Source organism: Chrysemys picta, chromosome 4, assembly GCF_011386835.1.
Source record: "Chrysemys picta bellii isolate R12L10 chromosome 4, ASM1138683v2, whole genome shotgun sequence".
Classification (NCBI taxonomy): Eukaryota; Metazoa; Chordata; order Testudines; family Emydidae; genus Chrysemys; species Chrysemys picta.
In genome coordinates this window covers 113,329,961-113,350,488 of record NC_088794.1, presented here as the reverse complement: position 1 = coordinate 113,350,488, position 20,528 = coordinate 113,329,961, and the positions used below count along the sequence as shown (strand labels likewise).

The 20,528-nt window shown below is 46.7% G+C and overlaps 2 protein-coding genes across 4 annotated transcripts in view; one reads left to right on the top strand and one right to left on the bottom strand.

Moving 5' to 3' along the window:
* BBOF1 (basal body orientation factor 1) overlaps positions 1–20,528 on the bottom strand; it is a 1,057,902-nt gene that overhangs the window by 103,357 nt on the left and 934,017 nt on the right. The window lies entirely within an intron of this gene.
* Positions 1–20,528, top strand: part of NEK9 (NIMA related kinase 9) — a 35,601-nt gene that overhangs the window by 4,158 nt on the left and 10,915 nt on the right. For both annotated transcript variants that reach the window (XM_005301605.5, XM_005301604.5), the window contains exons 3-16: positions 2,721–2,776; positions 3,682–3,752; positions 5,091–5,196; positions 8,724–8,855; positions 9,937–10,047; positions 10,726–10,790; positions 12,040–12,090; positions 14,334–14,526; positions 16,015–16,159; positions 16,505–16,705; positions 17,549–17,595; positions 18,550–18,705; positions 19,156–19,264; positions 19,985–20,146. In XM_005301605.5, coding sequence (XP_005301662.1) covers positions 2,721–2,776; positions 3,682–3,752; positions 5,091–5,196; positions 8,724–8,855; positions 9,937–10,047; positions 10,726–10,790; positions 12,040–12,090; positions 14,334–14,526; positions 16,015–16,159; positions 16,505–16,705; positions 17,549–17,595; positions 18,550–18,705; positions 19,156–19,264; positions 19,985–20,146 — 1,605 coding nt within the window. The remainder of the gene's footprint in view (positions 1–2,720; positions 2,777–3,681; positions 3,753–5,090; positions 5,197–8,723; positions 8,856–9,936; positions 10,048–10,725; positions 10,791–12,039; positions 12,091–14,333; positions 14,527–16,014; positions 16,160–16,504; positions 16,706–17,548; positions 17,596–18,549; positions 18,706–19,155; positions 19,265–19,984; positions 20,147–20,528) is intronic.

Here is a 20,528-nt window from a genome sequence, read left to right as displayed (position 1 = left end):
TAGGGGATGGGGTCCCGGGGGGGGGGGGCGGGCGGTCAGGGGACAAGGAGCGGAGGGGGGCATTGAATGGGTTGAGGGTTCTGAGGGGGGTGGAAAGTGGGAGGTGGCGGATAGGGGGTGGGGGCCAGGTTGTTTGGGGAGGCACAGCCTTCCCTACCCGGCCCACCATACAGTTTCGGAACCCCGATGTGGCCCTCAGGCCAAAAAGTTTGCCCACCCCTGGTCTAGGAGGAGGGAAACAGCCCCCTGACACCACTGTGTGTGAGTCCTCTTGCCACTCTGACAGAGGTTCTGGTTTGGGGCCAGTATAAATTGATTTGAGGGGCCAGAGAAGGGCTGGCCAGTATTAATGGTTACATCCCTCCACATACATGCATGCGCGCACACGCACACTCTCTCTAAATTGTTTGATTTGAGGGCAGACTAGCATTAATTGATTTATTTGGTGTAGGAAGGGGCAGTATGAGTTGAGAGCTCAGAATTCACCCTGCTGTAGACAGGAGTATTAGGGACCAACTAGGGGTGACCAGGAGGAGGGGGTGTGGCTTAAGACACAGCTGTATTTTGACCTAACAAATGGGCTTAGTGTTTGGGCTAGTCAGTGTTGGGAAAATATTATAAGCCCTGAAGACCGCAATAGTGGGAAAATGAAATGCATCAGATGTTGCTCATTTCTCTAGGCCCCTTTGTTTTATTTCTGGTGTTGGCGGTGGGTTTCAGTTTAGTATAAACTGTGAATTTCAGTAATTAGATGTTTATGCATTGCCTCCTTCCAGATAACTAATGAATATGTTAGATAAGACCATGCCTACTTCAGTTACTCACAACCCTACTAGACATCTCCTGAAAATGGGATGCTTTTGAAGTTTATTGTTGCTCTGTGTTTGCAGTTCTTCAGCCAGGTTTCAGTCCAAAATAATTTATATTCATTTTTCAAGCAAGATTTAACTAGACACTATCAAATATACTATGGAGATCCAAAACCATGATATGGACAGAAAATAATAATAGTATATAACCCCTCTCTTCCAGGGATCCTGAAGGGATTTACAAACGTAGTTAAATATTATCCCCATTTTACAGAGGAGGATGCTGACACACAGGGAAGTTGTGACTTGCATAAGGTCACACAGCAATAGTGGCAGAGCTGGAACTAGACCCAGATTCATCATGGAAGAATGCCAATTAATACATTTGTTGAAAATAACCTGAAGCATAATTGATGGGAGGGGGAAAAAACCTGGGAACAAGAATGAACAAGAAAGACCCCAGTGTGTTAGTTGGCAGCAAGTTAGACATGAGTTTGCAATGATTTGATATGAAAAGAAAAAAGCGAATGTGATTTTTGGCTTGCATACACACAGCGGCATCACATAACCAAGTGGGGAGGTAAAGTGTCTCCCTACATATGACCATGGAGATATTGTACCTGAGATACAGCATTCATACTTGGGCAGTTCTGTGCCAAAAAGATGCAGGTACACTGAAAGGAGTTCAGAAAAAAACAACAAAAATTATTAAAGGTCTTGGGGTAGGCGGGATGGGGGGAAAGGAAGTTTGATTTGTGAAGAAAGAAAAGAGCTAAATATAAAAGCTTGTCTTTTAAATTACTAAAGGGGAAGATACATTGTTTTAAAATATTTTAGAAGATGTGAATACAAAGTGAGGAAAGGCTTGCGTGCAGCCTGCATATGACTAGGAAGAAATTAAGCAAAGGGAAATTTAGATTGAATATCAGGAAAATCTTCCTTATAAGGAGATCTGTAGAACCCTCTCTCAAGGGATATAAAGGAATTCCATCACCAGCACTTGGAACACCTAAGACTCGACAAAGCCTTGGAGAATGTACTGCAGGATGTGCTGTGCTGTCTCCATGGGAATGAAAAAGAGGGCCTAATGGGTCCCTTCATCCCTTACATCTATGATAATCACCACTGGAACATGAGTAGATGATTGTTGAGGACTAAAATGGTGCAGGGTGTAATCAGAGGAGACTTGGGACTTGACAGTAAGATGCTGGCTTGGTAGGGAGTATTTTCTTGCTCACTGCTTGCTGCAGTCCATTTGTTCATTCCTTTTAGCTTTCCTTGATCTTCACCTCACCCTACTGGAATTGTTAGGCAGCCTGAAGAGAGAGACTGTGATTACTGATTAAGGCTTCTGCTCTTGTTGGATTGTCCGTTTCACACGGTATATCTTTCATCAGGGCATTTGATGATCGCAAACTTAGATAATGGGGCTTGCATGGACAGAGAAGATGGGGATGTAATCACTGCTGCTCTTGGGGATTTTTCTGCAATGGTTGTAATTCTTTTTATTTTGTGTTGAGTTTTTTGCTGTGCTCTGCCGGGCAGTCTAGTCTGATTTCCTGTACAGGGTATAAAGGTTTGCCCATTCTAGGAAACACTGTTACATAAGGGACTGGCTGTTCTTTCATATACATCTTTTAGAACAAATTGAAGGTGGTGCTGAGAGAGAATAATCCCTTTCTCGCCTTAGATGTGCCAATTTCCCTGTTAGAGGAAAGGGGTTTGCATTCTGAAGAAGAACTTGTTTGTGTGAGACACTGCAGAGTGTAAGTGAAGATTACAAAGGGAGAGCTACTTCTGAACAGGCTGCAACAGTCCAGGAGATTCCTAACTGGGTTGCCGATGATACATCTGCAGAACATTTACCATCACTAACTAAGATGTGCTTCTCTCTCTCACTTTTAATTGCAGGGGGGAACCTCTACGATAAGATCCTGCGGCAGAAAGACAAGTTGTTTGAGGAAGAGGTAATTTGGGCTGTTAGAGGATAGCAGTGGTGCTGGTTTCAGCGCTACTTGAACCTATATAGTTATCTGGATGTTTATACCATGCTCCTTCCCGTAGCGTTAGCTCACCTCTATTCTTGTCAGGGGTCTCTCCTTGTACCCTTTGGGCTGTAGTCCTGCCTCTCCTTTTGGACATCATAAGCAGTTATGAGGCATCAGGAAGCCTTTTATATCATGTGTGGAATAATGGAGGGAGAATCAGTGGCTGTGGCTGCTTTACAGTCTCAGCTGAGATTTTGCTCTAAGATCTCCCTTTCTGCATTCCCGTCTGACTATCACTCTGCTCATTTCTCTGTTTTGGCCTTCCATGGGATCTAGTCCAAATACGACTCATTCACTGATTACTTAATGAACCTGTCTGACTGGACCTTTTTCCTGGGCCATACTTGTTAATTTGTGCTGTTCTTTTCTCATTAGCTCCCACATTCTCACTGCTTCCTTCTCCCACTTTGTATTAAGAGATTTGCGCAGCTCATAAAATAAACTTGAAGAATTTGTGAGTCTTGTGAAGATAAAATGGTCCAAGTTGGCAGTTGCAAAGACTCACCCCACCCCACCCCAAATTCCCTCAGAAGATCATTAGCTGCCACTCCTAATTATTTTTACTGGTAAGTTACCAATTCCTATAGCACGTGTCACAGTGCACTTTGAAGATCACTGACACAAAATTATCTTATGGAGGTTCCCTCTTATAAGGATCCCCAAATTGGGATATTTCCAGGGGAATGAAGAAGACCTCTCCCTAAAGGAGCCTCCAGCCAGGATATTCCTTGCTGATGGTCACCAGGTTCTCTTGCTGTAGCTTGCCAGGACAATGGTGTGTGTAATTTTTGGACCCCATGTGACCTTTGTTCCTTCCTCTACAGATGGTAGTGTGGTACCTATTTCAGATTGCATCAGCCGTGAGCTGTATCCATAGAGCTGGAATCCTTCACAGGTAGGTGTCTAATGTAACAGAGCTCGGGTGAAAGTGGATTCATGTGTCTGAGGGCCGAACCCATTTGAAAATTTCTGCGCTCCTACTTCTGAAGCAGCATACCCCGGGCTAGCAGGAGGCAAGGGAGAGGGGAAATCTGTCATACTTGTTTGGTGTTCCTTTGGGAAGCTTCCCTGCTCAGGGCTTATCTGGGTGCTTTGGCATTAAATGCCAGCTCATCTCACAAGTTTAGGTTAGAAACTGCATTGCTGATTTTGCACAATGAACTAGAAAAGAATTGCTCTATGTAGCCCGTGCTGCAGCCATTGGAACCTATTGATTGAGTGAAAAGGTAAATATCAATAAGGGAATAAACCAACCTCTGACTTGAAGCACAAAACAAATTTATTTCCTAAATCAGGCAGGTTGGAGGTAATCACTAGTGGAGAACACTGTCCCCATCTGCAATAATATCCCCGCATCAGATCAGTGTGTGAATCTACATCATTACTCATGTGGGCTAACCACATCACACCAGTGCTCCATGGACTGCAGTGGCGGCTTCTTCACAATTCCAGGTGCTGATGTTGATCTGTAGAACTCTAAATATAAAGTAGTGTGTCTGGGGGACTATGTGTTCAGTGAGGGGCTTAAAGCTCTGGATTCACATTCTTTCATACTTAAGTCTCCTAACCTTAAGAGTTTAGTGTAAAGCTCATCTCTTCCCAAAGGCCTTTGCCTAAGGCCAGGGTTGCTGGAACAATTTGTATAGTGCAGGTGCTTAGAGCCATTGAACCAAACTGTAAACCCTGTATATAATGGAAACCACTTCAAGCCAGGGGATGTGGCAGCACCCCTAGTTCCAGCACTATGCCTAAGAGTGAGGCAGAGGGCTGTTATATTTAACAGCTAAGTTCTAGGATTGGGTTGGTTTAACACTGTTTTATTTTGTTAAGAATTTTCCATGGGTTCATATGCTTGGGATTGGCCCATTTCTGAAAATGGAAAAATAAAACTGTCTTTAATGGTCTTCACTGTGGTTCACAGGAGAAAGAACCATAGTCTGTACATTGGGCTCTGAAGGATGAATGTTCCTGACTATTTCTGTTTGTGCATATATGATCAAACGCAGCTAAGGTGATTACTGCCCTGGGACTAGGGGATGAGAAGCTCTGTCAGTGATTGCAACACTAGGCTTTCCATGCCTGAAGAAATGCTAATCAAGTCTGGTACAGTGAGAGACGCCATTTATGGCTAACAGAAAAAGGAAGGCAACAAGTTCACTCCAAATCCTGATGAGCAGAAAAACACTCAAGTACTTCAGCTTCATATGACACTTCTCTCGCTTTTTCTCACCAGAGATATAAAGACGTTAAATATCTTCCTCACCAAGGCAAACCTGATTAAGTTGGGAGACTATGGGTTGGCAAAGAAGCTGAACTCTGAGTACTCCATGGCTGAAACTGTGAGTATATTGTAGCAGAGCAATTTTGGGGCAATGTAATCAAAGGATTTTTGTTTTAAAGAAAAAAAATTAGACATGTGAATGCTTGCTGGCAGGGGTAGTGCTTTTTAGTGGGTGGAGGAATAGGGATGTGAGGCTGCATCAAATGGAAGGGGATTATGGAGAAGGGATAAATGAAGCTGGGTGGTAGGGGAGGTGAGAGGGACTTGGGTACTCAGGTGAGGGGGAGGGACTCTGGGAAGGAGACATGGGGATAAATGGCAGGAGGACTAGAGGAGAACAGAGGCAGGGGCTCTGGTCAGTCCTACATTCCATAGGTGCTGACTTCTGCTGGCACTGCTGGGTGCTTGACCCGCCTCTGCCTCAGCTCCACCCATACCCCGCCCCCATTCCAACCCCTTTGCCAAAGTCCCTGCCCCAACTCCGCCCCCTCCCTGCCCCTCTTCCAACCCCTTCCCCAAATCCCGGCCCCGCCTCTTCCCTGCCTCCTCCCCTGCATTCACCATGTTCCTGCTCCTCCTCCTCCCTCCCTCCCTCCCAGAGCTTGTTACACCACGAAACAGCTGTTTTGTGGCAGCAAGCGCTGGGAGGAAACGCGGGGACGTGGTGCGCTCGGGAGGAGGTGGAGGTGAGGTGGGGTGGGGAGCTTGGCTGCCGGTGGCCCCATGGGTGCTCTAGCCCTGGAGCACCCACGGAGTCAGTGCCTATACTACATTCTCCCCTTCTGTATGTATGCACCCTTCACGGGAGCTAGGATACGGAGGGCCTTGCCTCTGGGGATGTGCCAGGGTCCTTGGAGGACTCTGCCCACCTTTCAGGTCTGATCCTGCTTCCCTGATCCCCTCTTGAGTCAGGTTCTGGAGGGGGCTTGCCTTTCTGGCAGTCCCTGAGCCCCTCTCCCTACCTTTTCATGTGAGCTGGAGGTGCCTGCTCCTCTAGTGGGGGAGTGAATCTGAGTCCATCTCTCTGACGCCAATGGGTATGTCTATATAGCAAAGACAAATCTTCAGCTGGCCCATGCCAGCCAACTTGGGCTGCAAGGCTGTTTCATTGCTGTGTAGATTTCCAGGCTCAGGAGGGTCCTAGAGCCTGGGCTCCAACTTGAGCCTGGAATTCTGCACAGCAATGAAACAGCCTGAGCCCCCATGAGCCTGAGTCAGCTGGCACAGGCCAGCCACAGCTTTTTCTTTGCTGTGTAGACATACCCTATGTGAGCCAGGATCTGGAGAAGCCCTACGCTTCTGGGGGGAGCTGGGAACAGAACTAAGAAGACTCTGCTGACACAGGTGAGGAGTTGAGAACAGTCATGCTTGATGCGTATGACAGGCTCTCCAGTGCTAGGGCAGGAGATGGAAACCCTCACTGATGCATGGAGCAATTAACACATCTCTGAGTTATTGTTTCAGGCTGTGTTAATCTCCATAGGGTGTTCTCATTCATCTGAGATCATCACACCTCTCTGCGCCTCCTGTGCTTTTAGGATTATCCTGCGTTGGGGCTCTGCATATAGAAAAGCAGTTGCTGATGATTAATTTCATAAATATTATAGTGGAGCAGCAGCTCTGCTACAGTTAGGATTGAGAAGATTTTTCTGTTTAAAGGATGATTTTCCTACGTGTTCCGAAATCTGCATGCCTGTCCATATTGTCTTGAAATTTGCTGTGTCTTATGGGGATGCAGGGTAGGGTTTGTGATCCACATTTGGGGTCATTTGACCAAGGGGTTCCCTGGATATGACCCTCCCCCCAGGAAAAAAGCTTTTCTTTAAAGTTCACAGATTCTTCCAGCATTTTTGGGGCACACCGGGCTTCTGCAATACTAATGGTTTAATGGGACAGGAGGGGGAGGGTGAACGGGAGCTATGTGTTGCAGGGAATAGTGGGGGTGGTCGGGAGGAGAGAGACACATCAGTCTTCTCTCACAAAACTCAAAGCACCAAGCTGCTCAGACTTTGATGTAGCACAGGTGTTTGGAGCACATTGTCCTGGAACATCCAATATAGTTCTGTTGAAGAAGCTCTCCTCTTCTCCCTCCAGTATACGATCTCCCAGCTCCATTGTTCCTGTGGTGATTAGTAGGCTTGGAATTGGAGACTGCTCTGAATACCAACCTGTTAAGGATTTTATAGGTTAGGACACCTGCCAACACACACTTTTTTCCCCTAAGGCTTGATTGTTAAATTTAATGCAGCTGTTGGTGTTTTGCTAGGATGCTTCATTCCTTTGAAAACTTCCTTCCAGAACATCAGCACTATTACAGAGCTCCATAACAAATGGGAACTTAGGGTTACTGTAGTATGCCCTAGTAGCTCCTGCTATAGCAAAACCATTTCAGTTATAACCCATTTTCCTCACATAACATTTAGAAATTCACCTTTTGTACTGAGAATTTCCATGCTTGATTTTTTGTTCAAAGGAGTGTGTGTCTCTTTTTCTTGCCCCCTCCTTTTTGGCTGGTGGATAATTTGAGCAAAATTCATTCTGACACTTGAGTTCTCTGAGGGTGACAATAAATACATGCTGACCATGCTGAAGTTGGTATTTGACTGTGTGACTAGAGTTTGTGGAGTTGTATAACTACCACCCAGCTTAAGGGAAAATGGATAGTGGATGATAGAGTAAGAAGGGATTGAAATAGCCCTATGAATGTTCTCACAGGCCTCTGGTAAGATTCTAGCAAAGACTAATGAAAGCCTACCTCATTTGTGACATAACTGCCCATTCTCCCAGCCTAGCCTACCAGTCCCAGGGTCTGTTGCTGAGACAGTTTGCATAAAGAGGATTATAAATATCCCCCTCTTCCTAAAGACCTGATCTATTCTCATTTCTTTCAGTTTCATTCCACAGTGGTTAGTCTGACTCATTGCTAAGGGGAAGAGCCTATTCAGCGGGAAACTTCTTCCCACTTACACCACTTGTCATGTTCGTTCTCAGTTTTTCATTGTGATTTTGAGCTGTTCATCTTTCATGTGGTGTTCATGATGGCTTCTGCATTTAACCAAAATATAGGTTCCATTGTTGAAGAAAGTCCAGTCCTGCCGTGGAAGTCTTCCAGATGGGACTCAGGCCAGCTTTTTGGCTTCCTGATCCTGAAAACTTCCCTCTTCGTTCTGAAACAGAGCAGCTTTTGTCTGCTAACATCCCACAGTCAGACAGAACTGCTCACCAGCTGTGAGCTGGCAGCTGCTTTTACATGCTTTGTCAGATTCCTTGCCCCTCACCTTCCCAAGACTACTCGGAGGGTGAGGAGAAATGGATGGCTGAGCCTGATATGTTGTCATCACCTGCTTTGTAGTCCTGTTTGCTCTCACCTGCAAGGTGGTGAATGGTGAGGTAGGGCTATAGGTCCCTCTCCTGAAGTCCTAACTTCCATTATGTGCTACATCAGAGTCTGAGCAGCTTGGGTACCTTGGGTTTTCTGTAAACATTAGAAAATTAGGGTTTGCAATGAAAACACTGATGGGCCCGTAGTAATTATGGTGGGTCTGGGTGGAATGTGTGTGAAGATTTTCTGCTTTTGTTGTCCAGCTGGTGGGAACTCCATACTACATGTCCCCAGAGCTCTGCCAGGGGGTGAAATACAACTTCAAATCTGATATCTGGGCTGTGGGCTGTGTTGTCTTTGAGCTTCTCACCCTGAAGAGAACCTTTGATGCTACAGTAAGTCCATAGACTGTGGGATAAATTGAATATGCTGTTTGTTATTGTCACAGTGTCTCTGCTTGTCCTGTAGCTTTTCTAACTTTTATTTTTATTCCTTCATGGCGGCTAATAATTTGAGTATTTATGAACATGAGGGTCTGAGAGCACAACCGAGAGCTGGAAGTAACATGGGCAAACTTTTCCTGCCCAGTTTTGCTGATACTCTTTGATCCTCCCCGCAGCCTGAGACCTTGCACACACAGGGAGTGCAGACGGTCCTGATATGTAGCAATGTTTGAAGGGAAACATTCCCTTTTGACCAAAGCAGGACTTCATTAATTGGCTGTGCAACCAAGTCCCATCTCTCTTCTCCCCCCGCCCCACTTTCATAAATCTTATGCTGGTAGTTGGGAGTTTCACAATACAGCATCCTCTTGTGAGAGTTTGTAATCTCTGAACCTCCTAGGATTTAATTATGTTGTCTTGTTCCACAGCTTGATTATGTGAGGAGTGTGGCTGACTGGCACAGCTGGGAGTTACCACTCAGCTATGTGGGGAGCCTGGCTGGCTGGCTGGCACTTGTGGGTGGGTGAATAAAGCTCCCAGCTAGTGTAGTGTGGCCATGTGGGCAATGCAGCCAGACAGCCAGCTGGCATGGTATGGCTGTGATATGTTCTGTACCAGCTATGGGGCCATGTCAAATCACTGTCCTTTTCTGACTTTTCATTGTCAGTGGTGCCTAGAATCCAGTACATGAGTGCCTGCATGGTATCTTCAGAGCTGGGGAGCTTCTGTACACTGATGGAGCCTGACATACAGGGAGGAGCCCATCCTCTCCCTCATTGCCTCATTTGGAGAGAAGCTTGGTGTTGCCACCAAGCCCTAACTTGGAAAGGCTGTCTGGAAGAGGTAGCATTCTGCAGGGGAGGTGACTAGGTTGCTGCAGCACCTAGTAGCAGCTGAGAGGAGTGGGGACATGTTGAGTACCCAGTCAGAGAAAGAGATGATAAACATCAGAGGCCTGCAGCATCCCGCCCCATTGGGCCCACAGTCCAACTCAGCTCAGCTCCTTTACAACTGGTCATTGTTTTCTCCCTAGAATCCCCTAAACCTGTGTGTGAAGATTGTACAGGGAAATCGGGCTATGGAGGTTGATTCCAGTGTCTATTCCCTGGAGCTGATCCAGATGGTGCACTCCTGCCTCGATCAGGTTGGGAAGATTAATTTTCTCTTCAGATCTTCTGCCCATTGCCTAAGTCCTGCAGCTCCAGAGCAGTGGGTGACTGCTGAGATGTGTATTTCAGAGTGGGGTATGTAGGTGCAGACAGATTCCCACATGCAGCTACCTGTGCAGCCTGGTGTGTCAGTGAGAGTGACTTCTGCTTCCTCTTGTTCTCTGAAAACTTCCTGTCTGGATGCCTTTCCAGCTCCATGGGATTTGGGGGGCTGCTGGATTTTTTCTGATGCTGTATGTTGAGGGATGGTTAGAGGCTGAGGTTTTCACATTCATCAGCAGGCCTATCAGCATGATAGATATGGAAGCATCTTCCCAGCATGATCTGTCCTGGCTCCACCTCTGGCTCCAGCTCTCTGGGCTGTGCCTTTTGGCTTAATGTTCTTGTTGCCCTCAGAGCACGTGCTTCTTGGAGGCAGTTAAATTGCACACATCTTTGGAGTGTGGGAGCCCCCAGTTTGAATATCGGGCATTTAACCCTGTGCTGTCCAGAGACATGATGGCCCTTTGGTTCATTTCTGTTTGACCGCTTGCCTTTCTGAAGGCAAGCAGGGCATGAGAGAAGGAGACCAGTGGGGGTTGGAATGAGCTATTCTATCCCAAGATTTCACTGTAGACTTTCCTTAGGAGTGACCTGCTGCTCACCTCTTTCAGGATCCTGAGAAGAGGCCAACTGCCGATGAGCTGCTTGAACATGTTCTTCTCAGCAAACGCAGGAGGTAGCCAAATGTTCTCACCTTGGACAGATGGGCTGTAGGGGTCAGGAGGGACCTTGGAGCTTTGTGCAAACTAATAATTCTGATGCTTCCCGAATTCAGCCCTTAGATTGATTTCTGGCTGCTAGGAGGCACACCTTGAAATAGACTCTACCCTTTTCAAGAGAGGGGAGTGGATTGCTGCTATTCAGGCAAGAGAAAGCCTTGCTGGTGCCTTTTAATTAACCTGCGTACCGGTGGGAGCATGGGGGCTGGGGAGTGCCCATCTGCCTCTTCGGCCTAACAGCTGATATGCTGAGAACTCTTGTGCGTTTCTCTGAGACTCCTTAGAGGGACCCTAGCTACTGACATTCAAGTTAGACCTTTGGGAACACATAGCAGCACTCAGGCATTTGTAAGATCATTATAAAAGCCCTTTTATCTCCTGTATCTCATGTAATAAGCCCAGTCCAGCACTTTTCCCCTTAGCCTTCCCTGCAGAGTTGTGATGAAAATGCCCTATTTCAGTGGGTGCCCACACTTAGCTGCACTAAAAACCATGTTGGCAACTTACCAGGAGCCTGAGGACTGTGCTTGACTATTTGCCCACCCTCATCTTCAGTGCAGCGGGGCAGCCCACAGAGACTGCAAGTCAAGTCCCAAGATGTGCTGCTTCATGGTGTTCTAAGTGGCCTGGCAGAGACGTAACCTACCTACTCCTTCATGTAAGATGAGGGTGGCTGTGGGCCATGCTGTTGGACTGTTTGAGTTACCCTTTGGCCACCCTGGTGGTAGACTTATTTCCTTGCTTGAAGGTGCTTTTTGTTGGTATGCAACCCCCAGAATGATGCTCCTGGCTGTTGTCTTGCTGAACATTCCATTTTAGGATGAGATTTAAAATCCAGATCCTGTTCACTTGTGGTCATTAAAGATCCGGTGGTACTTTTCACAAAAGTTGGGGTGTAAGCTTCAGCATCATGGCCAAATTCTGGCTCTGGTATATACTTTTTGCCTCCCTTAATTCCCACGAGAGTTTGTTAGCTCTGTGGTGCGTTACTTCTGCACTAATCATATGTATTGCTGTAGGATGTGTAAATAGCTGCCGTGGTCCACCCCAGAAGGAGCAGCATTTCATTTGAAGGGAAAGTAATCCCTGTGTATGGCTTGTCAGTTTGTCGAGTCTGTAAGGTGTTTGGGCTATAGTAATATGTAGTTACTATTTTCTATAATGTGTTTCTTTTTTTTCTTTTTCCTTTTTTCCCCCCTGTGGCAGGGAGATGGAGGAGAAAGTCACTCTGCTTAATGGGCCAACCAAACGACCAAGGTAATGATTTGAGCATGTATTTAAAGAGAAATTTGTAGAGAATAGCTCCCTACCTAGAAATTTTGCTGAGAATGTTAGAGATGAGGCTGTGACATCCTTAATGGAGTGTTATAGTTAGAAAAACTTTAAATGCTAGAAACTCAGGGAGGGGGCAATTGTATGCTCATCAGTATATGAGGCTATAATCTGACCCCCTCTTTTCAGGCTCGTCTCAAGTGCAAAGGTGGGAGTTTCTACTACATGTGGGGAGAGTGTTAGGTGGATCATTCTGTCTCTGAGATAAGTCATTTGCTTGAAGGGGCCCCATAATTATTGGCAGATAACATGCAGCTAACTGACACCGAAGCAGCATGTGAGACCCAGTTCAGAAGAGCAGGAGGTGTCCTGTGTGCATCTCAGTTCCTTCAGTGTACATTGTTATGTCACTTGGCTTGGTGAGTGGCCTAGGGGAAAGGGATGGGGTGTGGGGGAGGCACTGCTTGGACTCTGAGGAGGCTGCCAAGCACAGCCTATATCTGTCAGCTACCCATCCTTCTCCATGGAGAGAGGGTGTGGTGATGTCCCCACATGCTTGGCTGTTTGTGGGGTCCATGGACAGTGTGAGAGTTGGCTCTGGTCTGTATCTGGAGGGTGTGATCTCTGACTGGTATTGGGAGGGCAAATGAGGTAGTTACAGTGGGTTTCTAGGCCAAATAGGGAGGGTAGTCAGTATAGCTTGGGCTCTTCAGGCCATAGTGAAATGGGGGAGATGCTGGGTCTGCACTGTGTTGAGGGTCAGATGTGAGATGTTGAGCTCTGTGGCACTCTGGGTGTTGGGTGAACTGCAGAATGGTCAGGTCACTGGCCCATATGTGGTGGGTGGGTTGTGATTCATCAGTTCATGGTGTAAGGGAGATAGTGGGTCTGTGGCCCATTTTAGAAATGTAGATGGAATAGAGTGAGTGTTGATAAGGGGGCAAAGCTAACGTTGGTATTTTCTGATCTTTAAAGTGTGCAATTTTCTATAAAAGTTCTGTTAGCAGCCTTTTGAGGGTGATAAATTCTGAACCCTAACTCAGCCCTAATGAAGTTTTTGTTGCAGAATTCTTTGTGTGTGTGAAGTTTGGGTGAAGGAGAGTGTCTTATGCTCAGATAACTCAAAAACAGTACTGGAGCGGTAACTCAAGTTAGCTATGGTTGTGGTGCGGAGATGAGTACAATTAATTGTGGAGTGGTGGAACAGTGAAAATTACAACAAATAACCCATAGTTTTTAAGTTAAATCCCATGACAGACTCACATTCCTAGAGGCTAGTTTCCACTTTGAGGCTTTTGAAAATGAGGAGGACTAGATATATATATATTTTTTAAAAGAGGTGAGGTGTGGTGGTATTCATAACAGTCTTTGGGCACGCCACGACATCATAATCACTGCCCACAGGCACCAGGCTGCCAGTAAGGAATTGAGCTATTCATTTGAATTTTGTGACTGTTTTTCGTAAAACAGTATGTGTATAAATTCTCCTTTAATCCCAGCTAATGAGCTAATTTGTAGCAAATAGTTTCTGCAATAAATGTAGCTGTTTTTCTGCTGGCGAATTATCAAACAGTTTGATTTTCACAAATTGATTATTTGAAAGCATTGGCTCAGCTCTGTGTTTGATCCTGTTTCAGTCCACGTGCTGTTCACAAACTACTTGCTTTGACTGCGGCTTCCGTTTTGTGTTGTGTTGTTTGTGGAGTGACTGGTCACCTAAGTTATGTAGCGTGTTTTTGTTCCCTGATTGGATGTCTGAAATTCTGTTAAAGGGAAACTGGAGATTGAGATGGCCATGTGTTCCTTTGTGTATGTTTGCGTGATTATTTGTGAATCTTTCACTTTTTGAGCATTTTTTCATGAGTACTCATGAGACCTTCACATTTGACAAATACCAACTGTCATATCAGTGTTCTAAATGTCATCAGATTGGATCCTGGTTTTTATTTGAATGATTGTTGGAGGCTCCTTTTTCTGTAGTGCTCACCCAGCTGTGCTTCTGAGCATATTTAGAACACTCCAGACATCACAGTCTCTGAGGAGAGAAGAACTTGTGTAAAGAAAAACCCATTAATGTTTGTGAAGAGCTGCAGCTCAGACGCAAGCATTCCAATTCTCTTTTAGCTTCTCCTGTGTGGGGACCAGAAGAAAGGATTTGGGTTGAACAGTGTTGACAGTGCTCATAGCTTCATACTAAGAGCATTTGTGTTCTGGGGGGTCTTATACAGGTCGAGCACTGTCAGTGAGACACCAATTGCAGTGGTGACTTCGCGCACTAGTGAAGTGTATGTTTGGGGGGGTGGGAAGTCCACCCCCCAGAAGCTGGATGTCATCAAAAGTGGCTGCAGTGCGCGCCAGGTGTGTGCCGGAAACACTCACTTTGCTGTGGTGACAGTGGAGAAGGAGCTCTACACCTGGGTGGTAAGTGAGCTAAGCAGAAAGAACTTGGGAAGGCAAGGAGGCCAGGGATAGAAGATTTAAAAGTTAGAGTATCCAGCCATAGGTCAGTTTATCAGTCTGTTAGAAACAGGAGAATGGAAGCTCAGGAAAGAGAGAGATGAAATGTAGGCAAGTTTGGGGATTGGATGAAGTAGCGGAAATGGTTGGAGGCAGCCCCTTTGGGTGCTAACCTAAACCTCTCAAGTATAATATTTTTTTATGATGGGGAGGGGGTGGGAGGAAGTGATCTGCTGTGGAGTCAGGTGTTGAAGTGCTGCTGATGTTACCCAGAATTGCAGCACACCAAAGGGTGGTAAGTTAGGGACTGTGGCATGATGCCCTGAGCCAAGTACCCTTTCTTTCCCTCCCCTATCTGGAAGTGCAGTGTCAGTCTTGTACTATTCCATTGGCCTGTATCTATTTTTAGAGAGAGGTTTACAGAGACCACATGGAATGAGAATGCAGGAGTCATGTGCTGAGTGCAGGAACTATGGCCTGGCTGGATATAGGTAGGACTCTGAGTACTCTGCAGCAGGCTGTTTCCAAATTCTGCAGCAAGGGCCCCTTCTTTCAGTGACCAAGCTGGAGACTGCAGCAGCTTAAGGTGAATGGAAAAATTGAGTTTTATAGTGAATTTTAAAATAATTCCCTTTAGTTTCATCTGTTGCTTTGGTATTAAACTAAACAAATGTATCCTACACCTACATTTTCAGCGTTCTGCAAATTTTTGTATTGACCACACACAACTGCAGCATAGAACCTGTTCAGAGGGGAAGGGGAGGAGCAGGAAATGTTGATCATTGAGTAGGGGATAGGTTTCTTGGGGAGGGAGGCAGTTGGTGATTGTGGGACAAACACATTCACTACTAAAACCATCAGTGAGATCATTAACATTGTTGACACTAATTGTCATATTTAGGTTTCAGCATCAACAATCCATCAAGATGAAAGGGGAAGTTCAAAATTCTCAGAGCTATTGTTTCAGTCTGTCTGCAGACTCAGGCAGACATTGCTGCATCTGTGACACTTGTTTCACACGCTTAAGGATTTCTTTGCACCTATAAGCATTAGCAGTGTATCTAATAATGAAAGCTAAGATCCTTGCACACAGTTCTGCAGCATCACAGATTACACAGGGCCTTAGCCATATAATGCATCTGTCCATTTGGGTAGGCATGGGAAAGGAGAAGCATTCCTTCCTAACTCCTCTGGCCATCAGCTGGTGGCTTGAAACCTATGATTGCTCCTCCTAAGGGCATAATTAAAGCTAACTGAAAGCCCAACGTGGCATTTAAGTGGTGTTTGGTATCATACCGCACTGAGAGACCAGCCCCTTCCCTAGGACAGGGTAGCTAAAACGCTTTCCCTTGCTGTTTTCTCCTTACCTCCTCAGTCTCAGGCTTCAAGGATACTGACAGTATCCCCCTGAGCTCTGGACATGCATCTTTACCAGGCTTCTATGTATTACAGAATATGCAGGGGGGCACAAAGCTGCATGGCCAACTGGGGCATGGAGACAGAGCTTCATACCGGCAGCCAAAGCGTGTGGAGAAGTTGCAGGGGAAGGCTATCCACCAGGTGTCCTGTGGGGATGACTTTACTGTTTGCATCACAGGTGAGAGACTGGGTGGCATGAGGAGAGACCTGGGTCTGCTGCACAGTGGACCAGTCCGCCTCCAAGACCAGATCAGCAGAGCAGCTTTACCAGGGGAAAGGCTACACTTTGGCTTTCTCTGAGCTTCTCAAACAAGAGGCCTCAGGTCCCAGCATGCAATGATCCATCTTAATATGAACAACTAGGTTACATTTCAGGCAAAGACTTTATAGTCTCCTGGGGCCACTCCTTTGTATTAAAGATGAGGGATAAGGGATCAGTCTCTTTTGGCCACTCCATGGGAGGCTAATAGGCAGCCTGATGCAAGTTCCGTGTGCGACTGAGTTTGCTCCTTCTTCCATGCAGATGAAGGCCAGATGTATGCCTTTGGTTCGGATTATTATGGCTGCATGGGTGTTGACAAGGCATTTGGCTCTGAGGTCCTGGACCCCCTGCAGCTGGACTTCTTCCTCAGCAACCCTGTGGAGCAGGTCTCCTGTGGAGATAATCACGTGGCTGTTCTGACCAGAAACAGAGAGGTCTACTCGTGGGGCTGTGGGGAATATGGTATGTGCAGTCATGCCACGTCCTCTTTCTGGGACCTGTTCCAAGCTTTGGAGGCCTAGGGAGGTCAGACACAGTATGACCCTGAGAGGGAATGGAAACACATCCACTCTTACTCGCAACTGGCAGGATGGTGGCTACGATGCAGTGTTATAAAGCAGAAAATGGATGAGGGCTGCCTAGGGCATCTTAGGGTACGTCTATACTTACCTCCGGGTCCGGCGGTAAGCAATCGATCTTCTGGGATCAATTTATCGCGTCTTGTCTAGACGCGATAAATCGATCCCAGATTGATCCCGGAAGTGCTCGTCGTCGACGCCGCTACTCCTGCTCTGCGAGAGGAGTACACAGAGTCGACGGGGGAGCCTGCCTGCCGCGTGTGGACCCGCGGTAAGTTCGAACTAAGATACTTCGACTTCAGCTACGTTATTCACGTAGCTGAAGTTGTGTATCTTAGTTCGAAGTGGGGGGTTAGTGTGGACCAGCCTTTGGAGGCCAAAAATCACCTAGTCGTTCATGGGGTTTTCTTTCCAACTTAGATTGAGAGATGAGGAATGAACCTTTGGGATTTTACTAGGAAGTTAGGAGGTAGGGTGGTTTCCCCAGGAATAGGTACTCTGCCTTTGGGATGGAGAGTTCCCTGTGAACTGGAGCAGTGCACTTTGTCCTTGGAGGGGTTACCCTGATGAATGGAAAGCAGCACTGTTTTCCCAGAAGTAGGGCTCCTGTCTTTGGGGGATTCTGCTAGGAGTGGGGAAGGACAAGGGCATGTCCCAGGGACAGGCCTCTCAGCCATGGGAAGATTGTGCATGCCTGTTTCTCACCATCGTCTCTCTGCTGACACAGGGCGTCTGGGTTTGGATTCGGAAGAGGATCACTACACCCCTCAGAAGGTAAAACTCCAGCTGCCCCCTTCTGAAACACCTCTCGGGCAATAATCTGGGCCCAAATGAGTCACTGTTTTTTGAAAATTTGCTGCCTGAGTTTGTTTTTCCCAAGGCACTGCAGAGTTTTGATGATTCCATATTCACTTATTCCCTTCACCAATCACTGGCACTAGATCTAATGGCAGCTATCAGTCTGTCTGAGACGGGAAATATAGCTCTCAAAATTGGCCAAGCTAGGGTGCTCCCCGTGCCTTGTGACTTCCAACTTCACTGCTCTGAGACTTCCTTGCAGAGACAATGGCAAGTGCTGAACTTGACAAGAAAGTCCCGTAGGAGAAGAGCTTCCTGAACTATTAGTCAGTACCAAATTCCATGCCCCAGATCTACAGAGGAAAATTGCACTTCTCTAACCTACTAGAATTCTTTGAGTGTTTCACAAAATAATGGCAAAAGGAAAATGAGTTGATATAACTTGTCAAAGATTATTGGAAAGCCATATAAAATTCCTCTCAAAAGGAGTGAGAGGTAAAGTTCTATCATGGGTTAGAAACCAGCTAAGAGACGGAAAACAAAGGATAGGATAATTTATCAATTTTCTTCATGGCAAGAAGTTTACTTGGAGGCTCCAAGTGTTACTTGATGTATTTATTAATGATCAGAACAGGTGGATGAACAGAGGGGGGTTAAATTTTGCAGATTACACAAAATTATGTAGGTTAGTCAATAGTAGAGAAGACTGTGAGGCACTCTGGAACCTCACATGGAATCAGCAAGTTTGCATGGCTAAAATGTTTACTGTGATCATTTTCCCCCACTCATTACATTGTCAGGAATAGGACCTAGACTAGATGAACCACTTCTTTGATCCAGTCAGGTATTTCCTGTGTTCTAGGTTTGGTCCTTGGCTTCTGCTCCATATCTGTGAGGACTTGATTCCTGGCATTTGTGTTTTCAATCTAGGTGGATGTTCCAAAGACCTTGAACATTGTCTCAGTCCAGTGTGGCTGTGATGGAACTTTCCTGCTGACCCAGACGGGCAAAGTGCTGGCATGTGGACTCAACGAGTTCAACAAACTGGGCCTGAACCAATGCACGTCTGGGATCATCAACCATGATGTGAGTGCATCTGGTGCTCCTGTGCCTGCTCCCAGGGTTTCCTAGAAGATGGGGAAGCAGAGGTCCCCCAACAATGGCAAGGAATCCATCACATGGGATACGTCCATCCGCTGGATCCCAGCGCAGAACTGCAGGGGGAAGGGAAATCCTAACGCACCTGCTAGTATGATGAGAGGCAAATCATTCCCCAGCCTCACATCTGCCAGTGGGTTCAGTTCACTTCTGTGGTGCTAAAACAGCATGTTAGCTGCATCTGGGGCACTCATATAACGTAAGTGGAATCTGACCCTGGCAGGAATTGCCTGCCTTCTTGCAGGGCTGGCAGACCCAGCACTGTCCTCTACCCAAGACTTGCATAGATAGATCTTGGCTGGTGAATGTGCATGATGTGTGTGCCCCTGGGGTACTGGCTCTGGGCTTTACATGATTATGTCTGGTCTCTTCCTTCAGACCTACTATGAAGTTCCCTACACCACTTCCCTTACTCTGGCCAAGCAGCTCTCCTTCTACAAGATCCGCACCATTGCCCCAGGAAGGACGCACACAGCTTCCATAGATGGTGAGACCTACTCACAGTTCAAGTGGTATTGGGGAATGGCTCCACTTCCCCACTCCCAGTTAGAGGAGCTAGTTGTAGTCCCCAGGGATAGGCTTTCACTGTACATGTCACTGGCTTGTATGCTGTGTTCGGAGTTAGTAGGATACCATTTGTGCTGGTCCTTTAAATCAGCTCTATTGCATTTCATTTCAGCTCCACTGAGCAAAGTAGAAGCTCATGAAGCCCCATCCAGTGATTGTGAGCCGAGTGCTGACCCTTGGGCACTGAAGGTTTTAGATAGGGTCTCAGCTCCCTTTGCCACTGGCTGTCAGTTCCTGGAGCAGGCATGAATTTCACGTTGTTCAGCAGCAGCAATATCAGAGCTCGGTTCAGCCCTCCTAAAGGGAGGAGAGGCTCGTTCATGGAAAGGACAATACCTTGGGAAAGGCTGACGTTCAGCTTTAGAACCTGATCAGGTTCCCCCTGCCAGAGCACCTCAGTTAAGGGACTGGGAGGAGTCACGGGATCCAGAGTCAAAGGTGGGAAGCAAATGATATTTGAATGGCTGGGGGATTTTCTTGGGTTGAAGCAATTCTCACTGGCTAATAGTCCCCTTCCAGCATGACCAAGTTCCTAGCAGATTCCTTTTTGGTCATGGGTTATTGCTAGTAATTCTCTCTGCGTGCATGGCTGCTTCCTGTCTTGGGTACCTACCGTGACTCTCCTCATTCCTCCTCTCAGAGCGGGGACGCTTGCTGACCTTCGGCTCCAACAAGTGTGGACAGCTGGGTGTTGGTGACTATAAGAAGCATCTGGGAATTAACCTGCTGGGAGGCCCCCTTGGGGGTAAGCAGGTGATCAGGGTTTCATGTGGAGATGAATTCACCATAGCTGCTACTGATGGTGAGTGGGCATTTGTGGGGCTGCAGTGGACTCCTCCTGTGGGCTGGGTCTGCAGAATAGTTTCAGACATTTGGCTTCCATCTAGCAATGGAAGCATTTCCTGTATCTTGTGCCATTCAGGGCAGCACAGAAAGGCTGCCGTCTTTGCAGTTAGCCCTGGCACAGTCAGGCTTTAAAAGGCTGTGACTGGAAAAGGGAAATTTTCCCAGATTGTTGCCATATCAGTGGGGCAGGGCAGCACAAAGCTTTAGCTAATGCTGTCCATAGGGTACCAAGTGGTGGGCTGGAGACTGGCTGCTAGACTTCACTACACACAATTGTAGCCTTCCAATGGCTAGTTGGTTGCAGGTGGACTAGACGCCCTGTCTGTCTTGAACCGGAG